Raw genomic sequence first — 18,745 nt, 5'->3', positions numbered from 1 at the left:
TATCACCTGTTGTGAGATGTCAGTAACCACCTTATAAAGCAACATTGTATATTTGGTAATATTTATACTGTTTATCGACTACACATGTCTTATTGTTCTTTATGTGTCTGTAAATGTGAATTCTGTGCTGTTTTTGTAATTTTCATATAATTTGTATACAGAATTCACTGGAAGTTAACTAAAAAAAACCATAAGCAGATGTTAATTTTTTAAAACTTTTTGCCTTAGCTCCTTCCAACTCCGAGAAAACACACACGAAGAAAACACAGGTGATGGGCAATAACATAAGCTACATAATAAATAATAAACCCCAAATTACTTCATTTAATATATTTTATGCCCTTCTTTTAAAAAGACACAGCGTCACTATCGCAATATGTTGTTGTTCATGATACATTTTATAGTCCTACAATTCCATCAGACTAATCGTTTGTTCCTGTGCCGTCCAAAGGGTGTTGTCCATTTGTCTACTGTCCGCCTGATTCCATGTGAATGCAGCATAACTTCAGCCAACATAACTACAAATCTAACCCCAACCATTATCCTGATCTTAACCCAAACCTGAGTCCAACCACAACCAGAAAATGAAGTCTTAACTCCCTAAAAACAGCTCTTCGAAGAAGTTATGGTCTGCTCAAAATGTCCACACTTTCCTCACAGTCTCTAAATCTCTAAAGTTGCTCCTCGATAAGACAGTACACATTCAGAAAAACAGAGTATGCAGCTACAGTTTAAAAAATAAAAAAAAGAAAAGAAAAAAAAGTGTTCTTACCATCCAGAACTCTGTCAAGATGCTGAAACTGGTTGTGAGACTGATCTTTGTATCTGGTGCAGATGGAGCAGGAGCAGGAGCAGTCGGAGGCACAGTCACAATCATTCTGATAGAAAACAGCAAAGACAAGAACACCTTCAATAAATTCAAAAAACTTCCAGGAAACTGAAACTTTAGCAGAAGAAAAGCAGCAGGCGTTCTCCCTTGTGTGTCTGTGTTTGAAACCGATTACGGAGAATAAACAGACAGGGCAGAGTTAACGTACATAGCAGCTAGGTCTCTGGCTGATTTCCTGTAAAAGGTAAAGCTCACCTCCTTTTTCTTTAGATCCTTCATCCGGCGAACAAGCGTCAAATAGAAACCGACTCCAAAACAGTTTTTGAGGAAAAGGGGGGATCCGCAGCAGTGGAGTTGTCCTTTGGAGATGATGGCGATGCGATCACTCAGCAAGTCGGCCTCGTCCATGTGATGAGTGGACAGGATCACCGTCCGGCCTGCACAGAGGGTAAAACTTTTAATAAGGTACTTTTTATTAATATGACATCTGAATCAAGGGATTTCAGATTAGCAACAAAAAAAATGTAACCATAACTTTAAAGTGCCATCGCCAACAGATCATTGATTTAATGACTGCAATTTTGTGCTTTTGTTGTAGCGCTGTAGCTGAATTTTTCCGTTTGATCAGTTCACTACTTAATTCAAGTGCCTCGGGAGAGCTGTAGAGCTGCAAAGGATTTTGTTTTATTCTTTAGTGGCTTCAGTGTAGCAGCAAAAACTGGACTTCAGGGGTGAGACGTGTACTGATGGGTGTAAAAGTGGATCAAAGGAGTAAAATGTAACCTGGAGGGCTAAAATTTAGGCCTTAACCCTCTGAAACCTGTAAAGATATCTATTTTTTTGTGCTGTCATCAGAAACCGTTCACAAGTATTTAAACCTTTAAAATGTAAGTGAATTGCTTTGATTTCTTTCAAAAACATATGAAAAAAGGTCATTAGCAACTTTGCTTGAACTGTCCTGCAAACTGCAAGAAATTAGCAAAAGGCGACAAGAGAAATACCTGAAAATTTGCTAAAAGGAGGAGAAAGACTGGGAAAGAGAAAATAGTTTTAAACTCACAAATAACCAGGGAAAAAATAAAAAAAACTATACTAATAATAATTTATTATTATCATATAAATTAGGTTACAGAAATATATTTTTTATTTATATGTATTGTTTCTGTTTTATTTTATTTTCATATTTTTCCGGTAATTTCCTGGTTTTTTTTTTTGTTTGTTTGTTCTACTTTACTTTTCTTTCTGCCCTTTTAAGGTAATTTCATTGTAACTTTTTACTAATGTTTGGTTACTTTTTGGGTAGTTTGTTGTGAATTTGCTCATTGCCATCTTTCTATGTTTTTGAAAGAACATGAAAAAAGCCATCTGCAAGGGTCAATGGGTTAAATGAGACTTTTTTTTTACCAGCTCTGTATTTCAGTAGGAGGTCCCAAATGGATCTCCTGGAATAGGGGTCCACTCCTGAGGTGGGTTCGTCCAGGATTACGACCTTTGATCCGCCAACAAACGCCATGGCAACTGACAGTTTCCGCTGCATGCCGCCTGTAGAGTGCGTGAGAGCCAACGGTTCAGAGCAGAAACAATAACAAAGGAATAAATGAAAATTTTTTCTCTCGCTCTTTTACAAACACAGAGAAACGAGTTGTCCACCTGAGAGGTTCTGAGCCTCGTCGTCTCTCTTGTGAGGCAGCCCGAGGTCCAGCAGCATGTCCTCCACCTCCCTCTGCGCCTCCTCCTGAGTGCGACCCTTCAGCAGTGAGTAGAACAGGATGTGCTCTTCCACTGTGAGACTGGAGCAAAAACAGGGCAATGGTAATATGAATTTTTACAGAGGAAGAGTGTAAAATTGTCGTTTTGACAGTTTTTTGACTGTATGGATGCTTTAAAGCTGGGAGAGTCTGGATGGGGAAGTGAATCAGTAACTCTGGCTTTCAGCAACTGCTGTCAAAGCCAGTGTCTGAAAAATGTGCATTAACTAAGTCTGTTACTTTATAACAACTGAAAGTATTCTAAATTTTTAATGAGCAACTTTTAACAAAAAGCTAGAAGTAACCTTGCGGTTGTATGCTTCTGCAAACCAGTCACGTTGCAATTACAGTTTACATCCACGTCTGTAAAAATATAGATCCTACACACACATCTTCCCCCCAGCAGCACAGAAGATCTATTCAGTGAGCACAGTTTTAAGGTGGGCACCCAAGATCAGCGTCACCAATGCAGTATCTGAACAGTTGTCTCCCTTTCTGTTCCTGAGTTGTGATGCTGAGTAATGGCTCGAAAAGTTTTTTTTGAAGAACATTTTATTGTCACAGTCGAGTTGACTTTTTGAATATAAAATGTCATCTGTTCACCATTTTATCCTATTTGACATTTGTGTAATGTATGAATTTTGGAGCTGTGGGCAAAAAAACATGTTTTGTGGGGTAAAAGTGACATTTGCCTTTTGACTGTCTACCACCAAAATCTAATCAGTTCATCTTTGAGCCAAAGTGGACGTTTGTGCCAAATTTTAAGGAATTGCCTCAAGGTGTTCATCGAAAAATGTGTTCTCTCTCAAGAATGGCACCGACGAGGTTACAGTGACCTTGACTTTGAGATTTCAACACCAAAATGTAATCATTTCATTCTTAAGTCCAAAGTGATGTTTGTGCCAAATTTGAAGAAATTCCCTCAGGATGTTCTTGAGAAAACATGTTCGCAAGAATAGGACATACAAGGTTACAATGACTTTGCCCATTGACCTATGACCCCAACATCTAATCAGTTTATTTTTGAGTCCAAACAGATGTTTGTGCCAAATTTGACCAAAATCCCTTCAGGCATTCTTGAGATATTGCATTCACAAGAATTGGATGGATGAACAGACAGACAAAACATAACCCCTTCAGCAACAGCTAAAAAATGCAACCGATGAGTATTTTTAGTTTGTTCATCAGCATGAATACTTCTCTTCACACTTTTTTTACAGTAAATCCTGGAAAAACTGTATGCATGTAATTGATTTTCATGTATTTTTGAAATGAAGTGAGTCCAGTCCTTTCAGCACTTATGTTATGTAACTCACTGTTGGTAGAGGATGTTGTACTGAGGGCACATCCCCAAGGACGAGCGGATGGTGTCCATGTCGGTCCTGATGTCGCACCCATTAATGTAGGCGGTGCCAGACGTAGGAGGGAACAGGCCAGTCAGGATGGACCTGGACGGAGCAGAAGCATATTCAGCACCAATACCATGACAGGAGAGTTGCCAACTTTGTGCGAGGGTCTTCAGGTCAACAGCTTGTAAGTATTAAAAATTGTTTAGTAGCAGGAACCAGCCAGCCTCTGAGCCTGCATGAAACTTCTTTTAAACTTGTTTAAGCTGCCTGTTGAATTAAGAGGACACACTAGAAGTAAAAACATTTTGGACTGTTTAACTTTTATAGCATGTCCTCTTTTAGACTAGTGGAAAGAAAATGTTCAAAATACACAATAGTATGAGTTTTTTTCGTTCAGATTTCTGTTAAGGAAATGTATGCATAAAGTGCATGATCAACTGGGGAAGTTTCATGGTGATATCTATCACTCACAATCTACCCACCTTATGTTTTATTTTAGGTCTAAAATTGTATGAAACTATACGACACTATTCTTTATTTTCTCAAAATTATTTTTTTCTCATACTGTGAGCCAAAAATCTCCACTTCAGTAGCACTTACATGAACCCAACATGCCAGTTTGACTCCTATCTATACTCAGACGCAGGTCCAGCATTCAAAGCTCAATTTAAATAATATTGTATCCCTATAAACACAGAGAAAATTGTTTGGTTTTTTTGGGGGGGGGTTACCCTATTAACCTGCAGTGTCTCCCCTTAAATTCTTATCAGATTATCTGAGTTCACATCTATGTAAAAGTAAACATTTGCTCCACAGTCATTAAAGACATTTGCAACTTGTTAAATCTGATTTCAGCTTACATGGTGGTGGTTTTTCCTGCCCCATTGTGCCCCAAGAAGGACGTGATCTGGCCCTCATAGAAATTGATGCTGAGACAGTTGACAGCTGGACGAGAACATCCGTCGAACACCTTCACCAGGTCCTGGATCTGCACCCCCATCACCAGGCCCACCGGGTCGGGCTCGAAGAATATCTGACCTGCATAGGAAAACAAAAACACTGAGTTAACACTTAAGCAGAAAGAAATCTATGAATATAGTCCAGTGACTTAAAAACTCTTATTTTTACATGCATCATCAAATTAATAGTCTCTCTAATGGCAATAATTGTCAGTTACACATCTTAATTTTCTAATTTTTGTATCTGTGCCGTTCCCTTATTGTGTTGCAGATCCAGGTGTGGTGTGCTCCCCTGCCTGTCCACCAGATGTCCTCAGTGTTGTCCCCACATACAGTTTGGTGTCACTTTCCAAGTCCAGTCAGTCCTTCTCTCAGTCACATCTTGTTTTCAGGCTTCAGCTCTGCATTTGTGTCCTCACCTTCTGAGCCCTGACACTCCTCCTCCTGGTTCGGGGTTTCCTCTAGTCGTCTCAGCAGCTCCCTCTCTCTCTCCAGTTGATCTCTCTTACTTTGGTGCTTACAGGTTTTCCTGCTGGCTGAACCATTACATATGTATGTCTCCGGTGTTCCCCTGCTCTCGACGTCCTTCTCCATGTTGTCTGCTTCGGGTGTCTCAAGAACTTCAGGGGCTGAAGAAGACAGATTGCAATGGGGGGGGTTTCTTTTTTACATTTTTTTTTCTCACATATGTATGTGAAAAGTTCCTCTCATACAAACAACTACAATATGGCTTGAACATGTGTGTTGATAGTGACCGGAACAGTGTTTTTGTGTCTAGGTGACTTCTGGGAAAAAACATTTAATGCAGTTGGTCCATAGGCGAGTGAGACTGTTACAGTCGGCAGTCACGAAACAGGCTACAATGTAACGACTCAGGGCAGTTATGCACAGTCCAGCATCCACTAAAATGGCTTGTTTTGACACTGACAGGCTCAGATTATTAAAAGAGGTGAACACTGAACAATGAAAGGGATTCTAACAGGGATAGACCTTTGAGTTGAAGAGTAAGATCCTTTGTTTAACCAGTAAAAGCTCCAAAGTCAGCATCTCCAAATCCACCAAACTCCATATAAATACACAGTAATTTTAGCATGTATGGAGCCATCTTATTTTCACATCTAGCTGGGCGAATTAAGGGTTTATTTCAACCAAACTAGACAGGGTAATTCTTGGAACAGTAAAAAGGTATACCACAGCAGTTTCTGTGAGTCTTATGTTGAGTCCCTCAAATTTAAATGATGTGTGTTTTACGATGATAAAATTGATGTTTTTTTTAAATGTAGTCTGGTGGCTTTGGCAACAGTAATTTGGGTGCTGTTTGCAGTTAAACAAAGAGGAGTTTACTCTTCGACAAAAACGTCTGTCTTTGCTGGGTTCATTTCATAACGTTGTCAAACACTTAAGATAATTTGAGCTTTTCAGTGACAAAAACAAGCACTTTCAGTGGACATAACTTTATGGTGAAAATTGGACAGTGGTTACGTATATTGCAGCCTGTTTTGCGACCGCTGGCTGCTGTGGGCTCATTCAATACTGGACTAATTGGCACAAAAATGTGGAAAAATTGGGACTAGGTTGAAAAATACCAAAGTCACTAACATGGTTGTCGAAACATGCATCCTGGTAAGATGTTTTTATTTATGTATTGCTTTGCTGCTTGCTATATTTATCAAATATGATAAAACACTAAGTTGGATATAGAGCAGCATTCATACAGGTTGATTTTGCTCTTCTTTATAATAGAGAGGTCGTAAGAGAACTTCAAACATTATGTTGGCTTGGATGACTTATTGTCTGTGCTGGCAGGAGTGCGCTCTACTAAACTGTCTCCTACCAACATGATGGCTCATTTCCAGCTGCAGAAGCTCTAGAGGGGGCAAGGGAGAAAATCTTCCTTGTGGGCGTCTCAACTCATTATATACCTTATATTGACCTTTCCAATACAATCGCAATCTTCCAGTGGCATTGTAAGCTTTTCCACAGTGCTGTTATATTTTAGCTAAACATAAGGGAATTCTCTTCTCCCACTCAGGTTCTACTTGCAAAGCTCATTAAAATGATGAACCTTAACTCACAGGGCTGCTCCTCAGTCGTGAGACATGTCACACATTTAAGAGTCAGAGACACTTACCTTGATCAGGCATCTCTGAGTGTGAGCCTGCAGGTGTTTGCCAGTATGACTGCTGGAAGGGGAAGTAGTACGGTCGACCAATGCCATACTGTCCTGTGGAGGAAAAAAGGATAAATTTGATATAATCCTTAGTGTAATCAAGTTGTAGTACCTCTGAAGTGCTAAAATACTGTGTAAAGTAAATGAGTGTATAAGTAGCCCAACCTGGAAAGACATTATCCAGATACCAGGCCAGAACAGCGTAGAGGACAGCATCAAACACCATCATGAGGATGGAGAGGAGGAAGGAGTAGCTGTCTTTCTCTAACGGGCTGGTCATGATGTTGTCCCACTGCAGACCCAGGCCCTGCTCCTCGTACCGTGACAGATACTCTGTCCCGAAGCCAAAGGCCACCGGAGACAACAAGCTCTACAGAAGCAGAGGGACACATTTATTGAATAAAAATTTAAACATGCCATTTTTGTTTTTGCTCCCATTTTACACAGGTTTAAGTGAAAGATCTTAGACTTTTTTTCAAGCACTCAGAAGTTATATTTTTCTTAAATTTTGGTCACAAATTTGTTAAAATCTGTGTTAGTGAGCACTTCTTATTTTTCAAAATAATCCACCTTCTGAATTGTATGGCGTGTCAATATGCTGATTAAACAGCATCACTTCTACATCCTAAGATACACCTGTGTAGTAATGAAGCTGCTTATTCAGCATCTCGATGTGCCACACCTGTGGATGGACTATCTTGGAAAAGTATTAATGCTCACTAACACAGATTTTAACAAATGTGTCACCAAAAGTTGAGAGAAACATATCAACTGAGGGCATGAGAAAGTCTTAGAACACAGCACGGTCTTAAAACAGAAGCAAAAACAAAAGTGTTGGGTTTAATGGCTTGTTCAGTGTACATTACACACACTTGAATGATAGAATATCTTCATAAATAAATGGAACTGCAAAATTTAACATCTCAAATGTATCACTGTCTGTGACATCCTTGCTGCCTGTATTGTTGTACTGGTAAGAGAAGAGACTTTGGATGAAAGTTCATTCCATGATAATGTGTGATCTCCCTTAAAACCATAAATTTGGATTTATTATTCCTTTCAATTGCAAATGTTTGTGCTTAAACAGTATCTGTGAGTTTTTCTGTATTTGTAAAATAAAAAAGTAGACATACAGCAGCCAACTTCATGCTCTTGGTGATGCGGTCCTGCCAGGCAAAGCAGAGGATGTGTGGCAGATAGAGGGTGAAGTAGATGATGCCGCTGCAGGCGGCTGCCAGGTTTGCCTTGTTGAAGAACACACTCATCAGGAAACACTGCATGATGGTGGCAACGGTGAAAGTCAGCAGGAAAAAGAAGACGAGGATGGGGTCGCTGTAATTCAGCACCTTTCCACCCTGAGAGGAAGGACAGACATAGTGTGTGATTATATTGAGAAGATTTTAAACATCAAAACACTGCTGTAACAACGTAGTACAACCACTAATGAATGAGTAAAACAATTCTCCCCATAAATAGAGCTTTTTAAATCCTTCACAAGAGGGCACCATTGCACCCTACAAAACATTCACCCTCCAAACCAGCAAACAAAACTTGACCCTAGTTTCTCAATCAACATGGCCTCCTTCTTTCACCTCGTCTGTCCTCTTCTCTTACCATGATGATGGTGGTGAGCAGCGCCGTGCTTGTGGTCATCATGATGAAGCTGTCGATGAAACACGTGTACCAGATGACTCCGTTGTCGACCCCCATGGCTTTGAGAGTCTCCTTGAGGCGCAGCTCCTTCTCCAGCACGATGCTCTTCACAGTCATGGACACAGAGTAGATCCAGGCCAGCACCATGAACATGGGGAAGCAGCGGTTCAGCGTGATCATGAAGCTGCAGGAGAACAGAAAAGCAAAGAGGGAGAGGAAGTAAAACACCAAATCTGGACTGAGAAAACCTCATTAAACGCATGAGAAAAATGTCTCTGATGACCTGCTGTAGCTCTAAATACAACAATATTAACTTCTAAATTATTTCAATAAATGCTGGTCTCTTTTAATAAGAAGACTGTGAGAAAGTCATATCAGAAAATGAGTGTTTCAGGGAGCAAAATTAAAGCCACTATGTGTGAGATTTGACAATTTTAGACTGTGGTGCCGCCCAGTGGTGATATCACAAATAACACTTTGACAGACAATATATGCTGCTCCCCACCTCCCCAACAAACCTGACAAGTAGCCACTGAGATTAAAAGGCTGAAAACAATACACACGCTTTATTATTGCACATACTAAAATGGACTTTTCAAAATTAAACTTTAAAAAAAATTCACTCATATTATTTTCTACTTTCATTGACTGAATTTTTAACCAATATCAGTCCTAATCATACATTTCAAATAATCGTTAATTTTTAGAATTGCCAGGTTTTTGGCATGATTCCACTATGTTTTTAGATGAAAAAAAAATTCAACACAAAAAACACAAAAATTTCAATATACTACATGCAAAGCAGATTCTTTTTTTTTAGCACATACTGGGATAATGCATGTTTTTATGCTTTGATACCTTTGGGATCAAAAATTGCATTTTGAATTGGTTTCAATGGTGCATTTTTTGCACTTAACAGTATGAATAGAGCAATTTCTGTTTGCACAGTGTATTTAAGACTTATTGTAGGAGCCGAACTGGATTAAACAAAAAAACACAATCCTGCCAAAATGTATATCATATGCATGGACAGAGACAACATGATCAAAAAATAAACAATGAAATGCTCGTGAAATGCACCAAACAGTCCCTAAGGGTTAAGTTCTGTGAGGATGCACTCATTTGTCTTGATAAGGCTGCATTTTCAGGGGTTGACAGTGAAATGACATTACCTGCACAATCAATCAACCAACAAATCAGTCGATCAGTGAGTTAGAGAGTCAATCAAAAACTGGTATTAAATTACAGCCGGACATACACAGACACTTTCAAAGAGAAGTACACAAATATGCCCTAAATGTTATCATTTATGTCACAAGTCTACATCCACCATTGGAAAAATCTCCTGTTACATGAAGTCACTGATTCACTCACAGGTCATCTACGTAGCACGGATACGGCATCTGCTGCACGTAGACACCCAGAGGCCAGTCTTTGCCTGTGTGAAGCTTGATGATGCCGTGTTCAATCATGTCCTGCAGGTAGGCAAAGCCACCCCAGATGTACCTCTGGTCCTCCATGGGGTCTGCCCTGGGGCCAGGGTCCCAGTACCTGAGAGGAAGGTACAGAAAGTGGTTCTTCTGGATAAGACTGTAGCCTAGAGATCACCTATGAGACACATTTTTAAGCCTTTTTTCTTGTTGAATAAAATAATCCTAATCACAGCTTCCACTCAAAACATTGTCATACTAAAACATCCCACAGCCAAATTCTCTGAACCAACATACACACCACATATACACTACATTTACTTAAGCGGATAAGTCCGGGGCAAAGCCCTCTTACAATCTGATTATTCAATTGTATAGAGGCAGGACTCCCACTGGGTCCATTACAGCCTGCTGGTGCGCTGTAAACAGCTACAACATTTCTTTCACCCCAGGGGCTATTGACATACAGCCTGTTTATGAATGGGAGATCAAAGGGAGAGGAAAATGTGTGTGAGAGCCTCTCATGGGAGGATAAAAGGGCAGGTATTGAGTTAATATGGAACCACCGAGAGACTTTGGAAAACACATTGAGACCAGCTGGAGAGGTTTCTCTTTTCCTCCTTTGAGGAATGTGACAAATCCATATAAATTGCCTCATTAATACGGCAGCAACCACATGAAAAAATGAAGGAAAGGCAGGTTGTTGGGGTGATTTGGTAGTCTTAACGTTACTGGTTGGATTCTGCTACACCCCTGTGTGTATGCATACCAGCCGGCTGCAATGAAATGGATTGGAATTGGATTTTTTTCTTTGCTAATAAAATGTTAGTAACCTATGTTTTTGTGTGATAAATTTGCTTCTACCGAGTTTTTGGGAAACTGCAGCCCTTATAGGATTGGCAAGCTGTATCTACACAATAAAATGGATAGAAAAAAAAAACATGTTTTGCTACACAAATACATTCATCTTCCTGACATCTCAGTATTTTTCCTTGTGGAATACATGACTGTTTGACTGTTGCTCAAATAAAGCAATCTGAAGTTAGAAAGAAAAATCCCTCAATGCTCAGCTTGATTATTGCCTCATGGTTGTATGTCGCTGCAAACCTGTTGAGTGCAGATGTAGTTTACATCTATTTCTCTGAAGACATGAATGCTTAACACATATCTTCCCCCCTTGACGGCACACAGGATCTATCAGATGTCACAACTTTATAATTTTATCCTATTTGATATTTGTGTGAAATGTTTTAATTATCTGTGTATTGATTTTGGTTTAAAAAAAAAAGCAAAACATGTTTTGTGAGTTCACAGTGACCTTCTACCACCAAATTCTAATCAGCTCATTGATGAGTCCAAGTGGACGTTGGTGCCAAATTTTAAAAAAATCCTTCAACATGTTCTTGTATATTGTTTTGATGAGAATGAGATGGATGCAAAGTCATGTTAACTTGACCTTTGACCACCAAACTCCAATCATTTCACCACTGAGTCTAAGTGGATGTTCAAATTTGAAGAAATTCCCTCGAGAAGATCTTGAGAAATCAAGTTTACAAGAATGAGTCAGGTGAGGTCACAATCAACTCAACCTTTGACCACTTCTGATCACTTCAGCTTTAAGTTGAAGTGGACATTTGTGACAAATTTGAAGAAATTCTGTCAAGGCGTTCTTAAGATATTGCGTTCACAAGAATGGAACAGACAACCCGAAAACATAGACATATACAACTTGTGATAAGGAGTCAAAGCAGACACTTAACTTTATCTTTGGGGGTCACAAGCACAAAATGTCTGGCAGTCCTTGTACCAAAACAACACTCCACACAGCTTTTACTGACCTGTCTTTGATCTTGTTGGTGCGCTCCACTGCATCAATGTCCATACGGATCTTGTACTTGACGTGCGGGGGTACACTTGTGGTCCAGGGATACATGTCCATGAAGACGACACCAGCCCAAAACTTATTCTCCTCCAGCAGGTACAAGGCCTGATGGTTCATCTGAGACTCATCCGTGTAAGCCACAAATTTATCCAGATTGATGCACTGTAATTAGAGGAGAAAAGAGTGTTGTGACGATGTTACAAGTGCTAAGGCAATTTACTTGCATGTATACATATGTAGGTCCTGCCCAAAATATGTCCCCATTGTCGAACAGAAACGTGAAGTGGCAAAAACAATGGGATTAAATGGTCAGATTATTAGTCTTTAGATGTTTCCTTTACGAAATCATGTCAGTCAGTCAGTCATTTACTGTAACCGCTTGTCCTCGTAAGGGTCGCAGGGGGGGCTGGAGCCAATCCCAGCTGTCATTGGGCGGAAGGCGGGGTACACCCTGGACAGTTCGCCAGACCATCGCAGGGCCGACACATATAGACAAACAACCACACACACTCACAGTCACACCTAAGGGCAATTTAGAGTCACCGATTAACCTGAGCTGCATGTCTTTGGACTGTGGGAGGAAGCCGGAGACACGAAATCATGTATTTTACATAAATTTATGCTGTTTTATTAAGTCAAAGTTTTGTACATTTTGTACAGTTTGTACATTAATCTATTAAGCATTGGCAAAAATTAGAAAGCGTAATACATTCACTCAGGGCCGGCTCTACCCAATTTGGTGCCCTAGGCGCCCTAACCCTAACCTGCACCTCCGCACCCAATAACGACACATCATGTGCTCACACATAATTTAGGAACATGTCACTGTTTATTTATTTGTAATGTTAATATATTTTTTTTTCTAGACAGAAAACACTAAGTGAGGGCGCCAGTGGGCATAGAAAAATATTATTTTATTATTATTTTCCCTCGAGACCAAGGGGGACTGGCGGCGTGGCGGCGCCCCTCCAGCAGATGGCGCCCTAGGCGACCGCCTATATCGCCTATGCCAAGAGCCGGCCCTGCATTCACTTGAGAATTAAAAATGATTGCCCTGTTTTTCCTGAATTAACAAGATATTAAACCCAGAATCCTGAAAAATGTTTTAATTTAAAAATTCTGCTGTTATCTTGTTAATTCAGAAAAACCACTAGGATGCCTTGTGCTGCACCAAACCAATAAACACTCTTGCTGGTGGGTGACATACACTTGTCCATTTTTCCAACATAAACAACATGGCAGCCATTTTTATTATACAGGAAACAGTATGGGTGCCCACTTCAATACAAATAAGTACAATATATAGTTGGACAAACAGCAGTAGAGCCAACATAAAAATGTGAGCTGAGCGATGAGCAGGGAGATCTGGGTGCTGGATAGATTAATGGAAGTTTACCGCAGTTCACTGGCACATACTACTCACATTGTTGTGACACAAAGCTGGTTGAAAATCAGCAAAGTATCCTTTTAACATAACCATCTTTCACTGATACGATTTGGTTACATGGGAAAATCTGAGCTACTACATTCATTCTGCAGCAACACACACAAACACTTATCCATGCAGCTAAGCAAATGCATGCACTTTTGTGTCTCAGCACACATGTGCACAAATCCACGCTACAAACACACACACACACACACACACACACACAGTTGGGCCCACTTTCTCACATGCACACACACGCTCTCTCTCTCTATGAAACACGCGTAATTGCCATGTGAAACTCCCACCCTACACTCAAACGCTGCTCTCTAACCCCCACATCCCTGTGTACACCGTGTCTAATGTTTCCATTCACATTACTGTACAATACCCTGAGAGAGCGCAAAGAAAGAGGAGAGACCACTTCCCATTCATCTTTACGGGGACCATACATCCACAGCACAATCATGTTCACTCAGAGATGGGCAGAGAAGAAAGACCCTCACTGATACACATGTTCCAGCGGGATTTCAGTGTGAGAAACATACCCCTGACAGAGTGAGAGGGCCTAATGCTAACTGCAGCAGTGATCCTATGGCCCAATGCTAGCTGACAGCTATATCTAATTGGCTAAACCTCCTGGGTTTGTTTGTGAGGCTCTGAAGGGTCTCGATGCTGAACTTGGAGACAAAGGACAGATTGAGATGCCTGTACTGATAGGGCTCTCTCCAAAACCCGCAACCCCTGCCCCCTTTAAATCAGCCCAGAGAGGAGAGAGGGAAGGCGTGAAGGATGGATAGAGTGATTTGCCCTCTTTTATTTCGCAGGCGCAGGGGTCTGTTTCAATGCGGGGCCATACACTAAAACAGCATTGAGCTCATGGAGGGGGGTGACTCACTCCCACCTACTCTCCGCTTTATCACTGGCTCCACAATGAGAGCGAAGCGGGGGGGTGACAGCGGGCTTGTTCTCCCCACCTTTCAGCCTACAGGACGGGAGAGCGGCTCAATGGCCGTGCTAAGTGGCCTGCTCTGTTTCAAAGAGGCCTGGCTGCAATCTCCTGGGAGCAGACCTGGAAGACTGATGCACCTGTCTGGAGTGCTGAGAGTTGGTCTGACAAAAAGGCTGAACATTTCGTCCTAAGGAATGTGCAACTTTTGTCAAATAGTGAACGGGGCGAAGAAGAAAACTAGAACTTGACCTCCGATCACCAAAGTCTAATCAGTTAATTCTTGAGTTCAAGTTTGTGCCACATTTTGGGAAACTTCCTTACGGCCCTCTTGAGACGGATGCAAGGTCACTGTGACCTTGACCTTTGACCACCAAAATCTAATCAGGTCATTGTTGAGTGCAACTGGACGTTTGTGCCAAATTCGAAAGAATTCCATCATGGTGTTCTTGAGATATCACGTTCACAAGAATGAGACAGATGCAAGGTCACAGTGACCTGACCTTGACCTTTGACCACCAAATTTTAATCAGATTATCACTGTGTGCAAGTGGAAGTTTATGCCAAATTTGAAAAAAAAAATCCCTGAAGATGTTCTTGACATATCAAGTTCACGAGAATAAGATGGATGCAAGGTCACTGTGACCTTGACCTTTGACCACCAAAATCTAATGAGTTCATTGTTGAGTGCACCTTGACGTTTGTGCCAAATTCAAAGGAATTCCTTCACGGTGTTCCTGAGGTATCACGTTCACATGAATGAGACAGATGCAAGGTCACAGTGACCATGACCATTGACCACCAAATATTAATCAGTTTATCATTGTGTACAAGTGGAAGTTTATGCCAAATTTGAAAAAAAAAAATCCCTCAAGGTGTTCTTGACATATCAAGTTCATGAGAATGAGGAGACAGTGAGGTCACAGTGACCTTGACCTTTGAGCATTGAAATCTAATCAGTCGACCGTTTTGTCTGAGTTAATGTTTGTGACTAATCTGAGAAAATTCCCTCATGGTGTTTTTGAGATATCACATTCACGAAAATGACACAGAAGCGTGGTCAAAGGGACCTCGACTTTTGACCACAAAATTCTAATCAGTTCATTGTTGAGTCCAAGTGAATGTTTGTGTCAAATATAAAGAAATTCCCTCAAGGCGTCCTTTAGATATTGCATTCATGGATGAATGCGACCGACGAATGGACAACCATAAAACATCATGCTTCTGGCCATGGCTATTACCAGCACAGAGGCATAAAAACAAACAGTGACAAGACAGACACAAAGATCAGATAAAGTATTGTGTTTCTTACCTCTCCATACTTGTTGAACGTGCGTACTATCTGGTCAACGATATTAAAAATGTTCCTCCAGTCAAAGTTGGGCATGCCCACCTCCCTCTGGTCCTCTGGACCGCTGTGCAGGAAGTTAAGAATGTGTCTGGTGGAAAAGTCAGTGTCCTGCAGACTGTTGTCCATGAAATGCATCACTGTCGGGTTTCTCAGAGTGTCCTGCAGTGATTGAGGCAGAAGTGTAGTTAGTTTATTCGTGTAATATATACATATTACATATGGAAGAGTTAACCCTTAGAGACCTGAGCAATTTGGCTTGATGTCTTTCAAAAACTTAGTTTGAGGTCATTGAGCAACTTCAGAAAAAATCACCCAAAAATAGCAAAAAGTACACGGAAATAACCTGAAAATATGTTAAAAACTTGGACAAACAGCAGTAGAGCCAACATAAAAATGTAAGCTTTTTTTTTTCCAAATTTACTAATTTCTTGCAATTTTTTAAATAGTCCAAGCCAAGTTGCAAAAACAAAGGGATATATTGGGAGATATAAATAATATTCATAACTATGTTTTCATTAGTTCATAATCACCTGAAACTAAGATTGTTATGTTTTTGTCACCTCAGCCTGAGCTATTTATATCTACATATGAAGCGAATTTTCCTCCACAGATTTGACCATGTAGTTTCTACTGTAGCCCAGAATGGACAAACCAAACACTGTCTCTAAACAGGGCCATTTGGACAACTATAGTTTTATCGCCTGCTTGGCACGCAGGAGACTTTTCAGTTGATTGCAGTCTGCAACATCACCACTAGATGTCACTTAATCCTAGACACTAGACCTTTAAATACAAGCTTCTTCTGTTTTGTGCTCAGGGAGGGTGTCAACTTTTTCAAGCAAAAGGCCCGATGGGATGTCAAGTATGTATTCTTTTGAATTTTGTAATGGATATTACTGTTTGTGGGTGTGCACAAAATTGCATACATGATCGCATCTGTGTGTGCATGTGCAGGATTTGTACCCTGATCATGTTCATCTGGACACTGTTGTTGAAGAAAGCCCAGAGCTGAGGCCCCAACTCCTCCCAGGCTTTGGCCATGTTCTGTAACCTCTCTAACTCCTCAAATGTTGTGTTGGCCTGTAACACACACACACATACACAAATCAGCACAAATAAACACTATAACAAATCAATGCACATTGATGTAAATTGATGATTGTTGGCATGTGCTGTTAACAACACTTACAAAACCTGATGATTTTATTTGAAGTCCTTCTATTGTAGAAAATAGTGTCAGATAGTTAACATCAGTGAGACTTGTAAAACCTGATCTTAACTGCAATCCTTTTTTAAAGCATGAGCATGAGTAATAAATGAGTAGACATCCACATTAGGTCGTTTTCTCTCCCACAGCAGGTCGTTTAACTCTCATTAGCAAAAACTCCTCTTGACATTGATCTAAGTTGTGTCAGGACGACTGAATGAGATGTGACAGACAGAAAAACATTCTGTTTTTCCTTTCATTGCTGCACCCTCACATTCAATTTATTGTTAATTTCTCCCCTCACACTGCTCCCCCTGTCCCTCCACCCTCCTCTTCTTTGGTAGTCAGCTCATTCCTAAGAAGGGTGGGGGTTCGGACGCATTAAAAACAGATACGCAGAGTGGTGAAAGAAATGGAGATGGAGAGAGAAAGTGAGCAGAGAGACAAACAGAGAGAGCGAGAGGTGAGGGGTCGGGCTGGAGGTGGTCTCTCTTACACTCTTTAATATCTTGTGGACGGCAGGGGAGTCGGGGGTGTACAGGATCTTTCCCATCAGCAGGGGCTTGACTGAATTCCACACAATTTTTGTGACAGGGTTGGACTCCAGGGTCTGCATCAGGGCGTTGCAGGAGGGAGCTACAAGGGGAGGAATTGTGAAACAAGTGAGATTAGATGAAAAAAAGATAAAGAACAGGACAAAAGAAAAGCGATAAGACATCTTATTGAACTTTCTCATATCCTCCACATCTGGGTAGCATTCAGATTCTATCAGTGAAGATGCTGATTTATCAAATGGCTTTATGGTGCAGATTTCCAAACTCATAGTATGTGATAAACTTGATTGGTTTAGCTCTTGTGCAGACTAAGACAACTGAAGAAATGTAAGAAAAGCTGTGACATCCAAGCTGTGAGCCAATTAAATGCTTTTTATCAATTCTGAACAGGTTTTTCGATATAAAGTGCTAAAAATGTGAAAAATTTAAATATTCCAGGATGGTCAGTATGCAAATTTTAGTGATGATTGTGCTGTTTCGGGGGATTATTGTTCCATATTGCAGAAATAGAGAGGCTGCTCAAAGCAGGAAATGAATTCCAATTAATTTCTGATCCTTCAGGAAACAAACAAATATTATAAAAGGAATTAAATCTTCAACATTTTGCTCTCCCTTGTTGAAGCTTAGCAGAAGTTGCAGTATAATTAACTTTTTTTTCAATAAAGTTTACTTTTTAATTGCACAATTAACAAAACAATTAAACATTATAAATTAATGTGCTTTTAAAAGACTCTTTAAAAAATAAAGCTGGTCCAACTGTAAAGCCCAGATAGAAGTGTTCAACAGTAAAAAAAATGAATAAATAATCAAAGAATTATCTAAAAAACCCAATAAAATCACAATAAAGTACATGATAACACAAAGAAAAAAATCATTCGTACTGACAGTTAAAATAATGAAAGATACATATGTTAAATTGGTAAATAAAGGGAAAAGGGAAAATGTATTACATGCCCTGTATAATGACTGCAAAAACAGAATACTACAAATTATACTGTATCTACAGCAGGGTATGTACTATATACTGTATTGGTATATAGTACAAACATATGCTATAGAATTCAGACTTTGAAACCCCTTTTATCAATATGCAGGTTTTTAAAATGAAAACCCACTAAAATAGGCAACAGACTCCTCTCCCATTGCCAGTAGACAAGAGCTGTGTACACAACTCTGACGCACCGGAAATTATTCAGTCTCCCTCTCAAAGTCTGTGCAGACTAATATGACGGTAATGT

General features: G+C 40.2%; 2 protein-coding genes across 2 annotated transcripts in view; one reads left to right on the top strand and one right to left on the bottom strand.

Moving 5' to 3' along the window:
- Positions 1 to 588, top strand: part of LOC121951207 (noelin-3-like) — an 11,505-nt gene extending 10,917 nt beyond the window's left edge. The window contains exon 4 of the mRNA XM_042497446.1: positions 499 to 588. Coding sequence (XP_042353380.1) covers positions 499 to 588 — 90 coding nt within the window. The remainder of the gene's footprint in view (positions 1 to 498) is intronic.
- Positions 589 to 663: 75 nt separating this feature from the next.
- LOC121951205 (retinal-specific phospholipid-transporting ATPase ABCA4-like) overlaps positions 664 to 18,745 on the bottom strand; it is a 28,767-nt gene continuing 10,685 nt past the window's right edge. The window contains exons 9-25 of the mRNA XM_042497445.1: positions 17,450 to 17,589; positions 16,710 to 16,826; positions 15,708 to 15,905; positions 11,977 to 12,182; positions 10,083 to 10,259; positions 8,670 to 8,892; positions 8,189 to 8,410; positions 7,221 to 7,425; positions 7,017 to 7,109; positions 5,305 to 5,514; positions 4,787 to 4,964; positions 3,894 to 4,025; positions 2,480 to 2,619; positions 2,234 to 2,371; positions 1,085 to 1,266; positions 773 to 878; positions 664 to 680 (exon numbers count right to left, since the gene is read on the bottom strand). Of these exons, the coding sequence (XP_042353379.1) occupies positions 664 to 680; positions 773 to 878; positions 1,085 to 1,266; positions 2,234 to 2,371; positions 2,480 to 2,619; positions 3,894 to 4,025; positions 4,787 to 4,964; positions 5,305 to 5,514; positions 7,017 to 7,109; positions 7,221 to 7,425; positions 8,189 to 8,410; positions 8,670 to 8,892; positions 10,083 to 10,259; positions 11,977 to 12,182; positions 15,708 to 15,905; positions 16,710 to 16,826; positions 17,450 to 17,589 (2,684 nt within the window). The remainder of the gene's footprint in view (positions 681 to 772; positions 879 to 1,084; positions 1,267 to 2,233; positions 2,372 to 2,479; positions 2,620 to 3,893; positions 4,026 to 4,786; positions 4,965 to 5,304; positions 5,515 to 7,016; positions 7,110 to 7,220; positions 7,426 to 8,188; positions 8,411 to 8,669; positions 8,893 to 10,082; positions 10,260 to 11,976; positions 12,183 to 15,707; positions 15,906 to 16,709; positions 16,827 to 17,449; positions 17,590 to 18,745) is intronic.

Source organism: Plectropomus leopardus, chromosome 12, assembly GCF_008729295.1.
Source record: "Plectropomus leopardus isolate mb chromosome 12, YSFRI_Pleo_2.0, whole genome shotgun sequence".
NCBI lineage: Eukaryota > Metazoa > Chordata > Actinopteri > Perciformes > Serranidae > Plectropomus > Plectropomus leopardus.
This window is presented reverse-complemented; position numbering and strand designations above follow the sequence as displayed.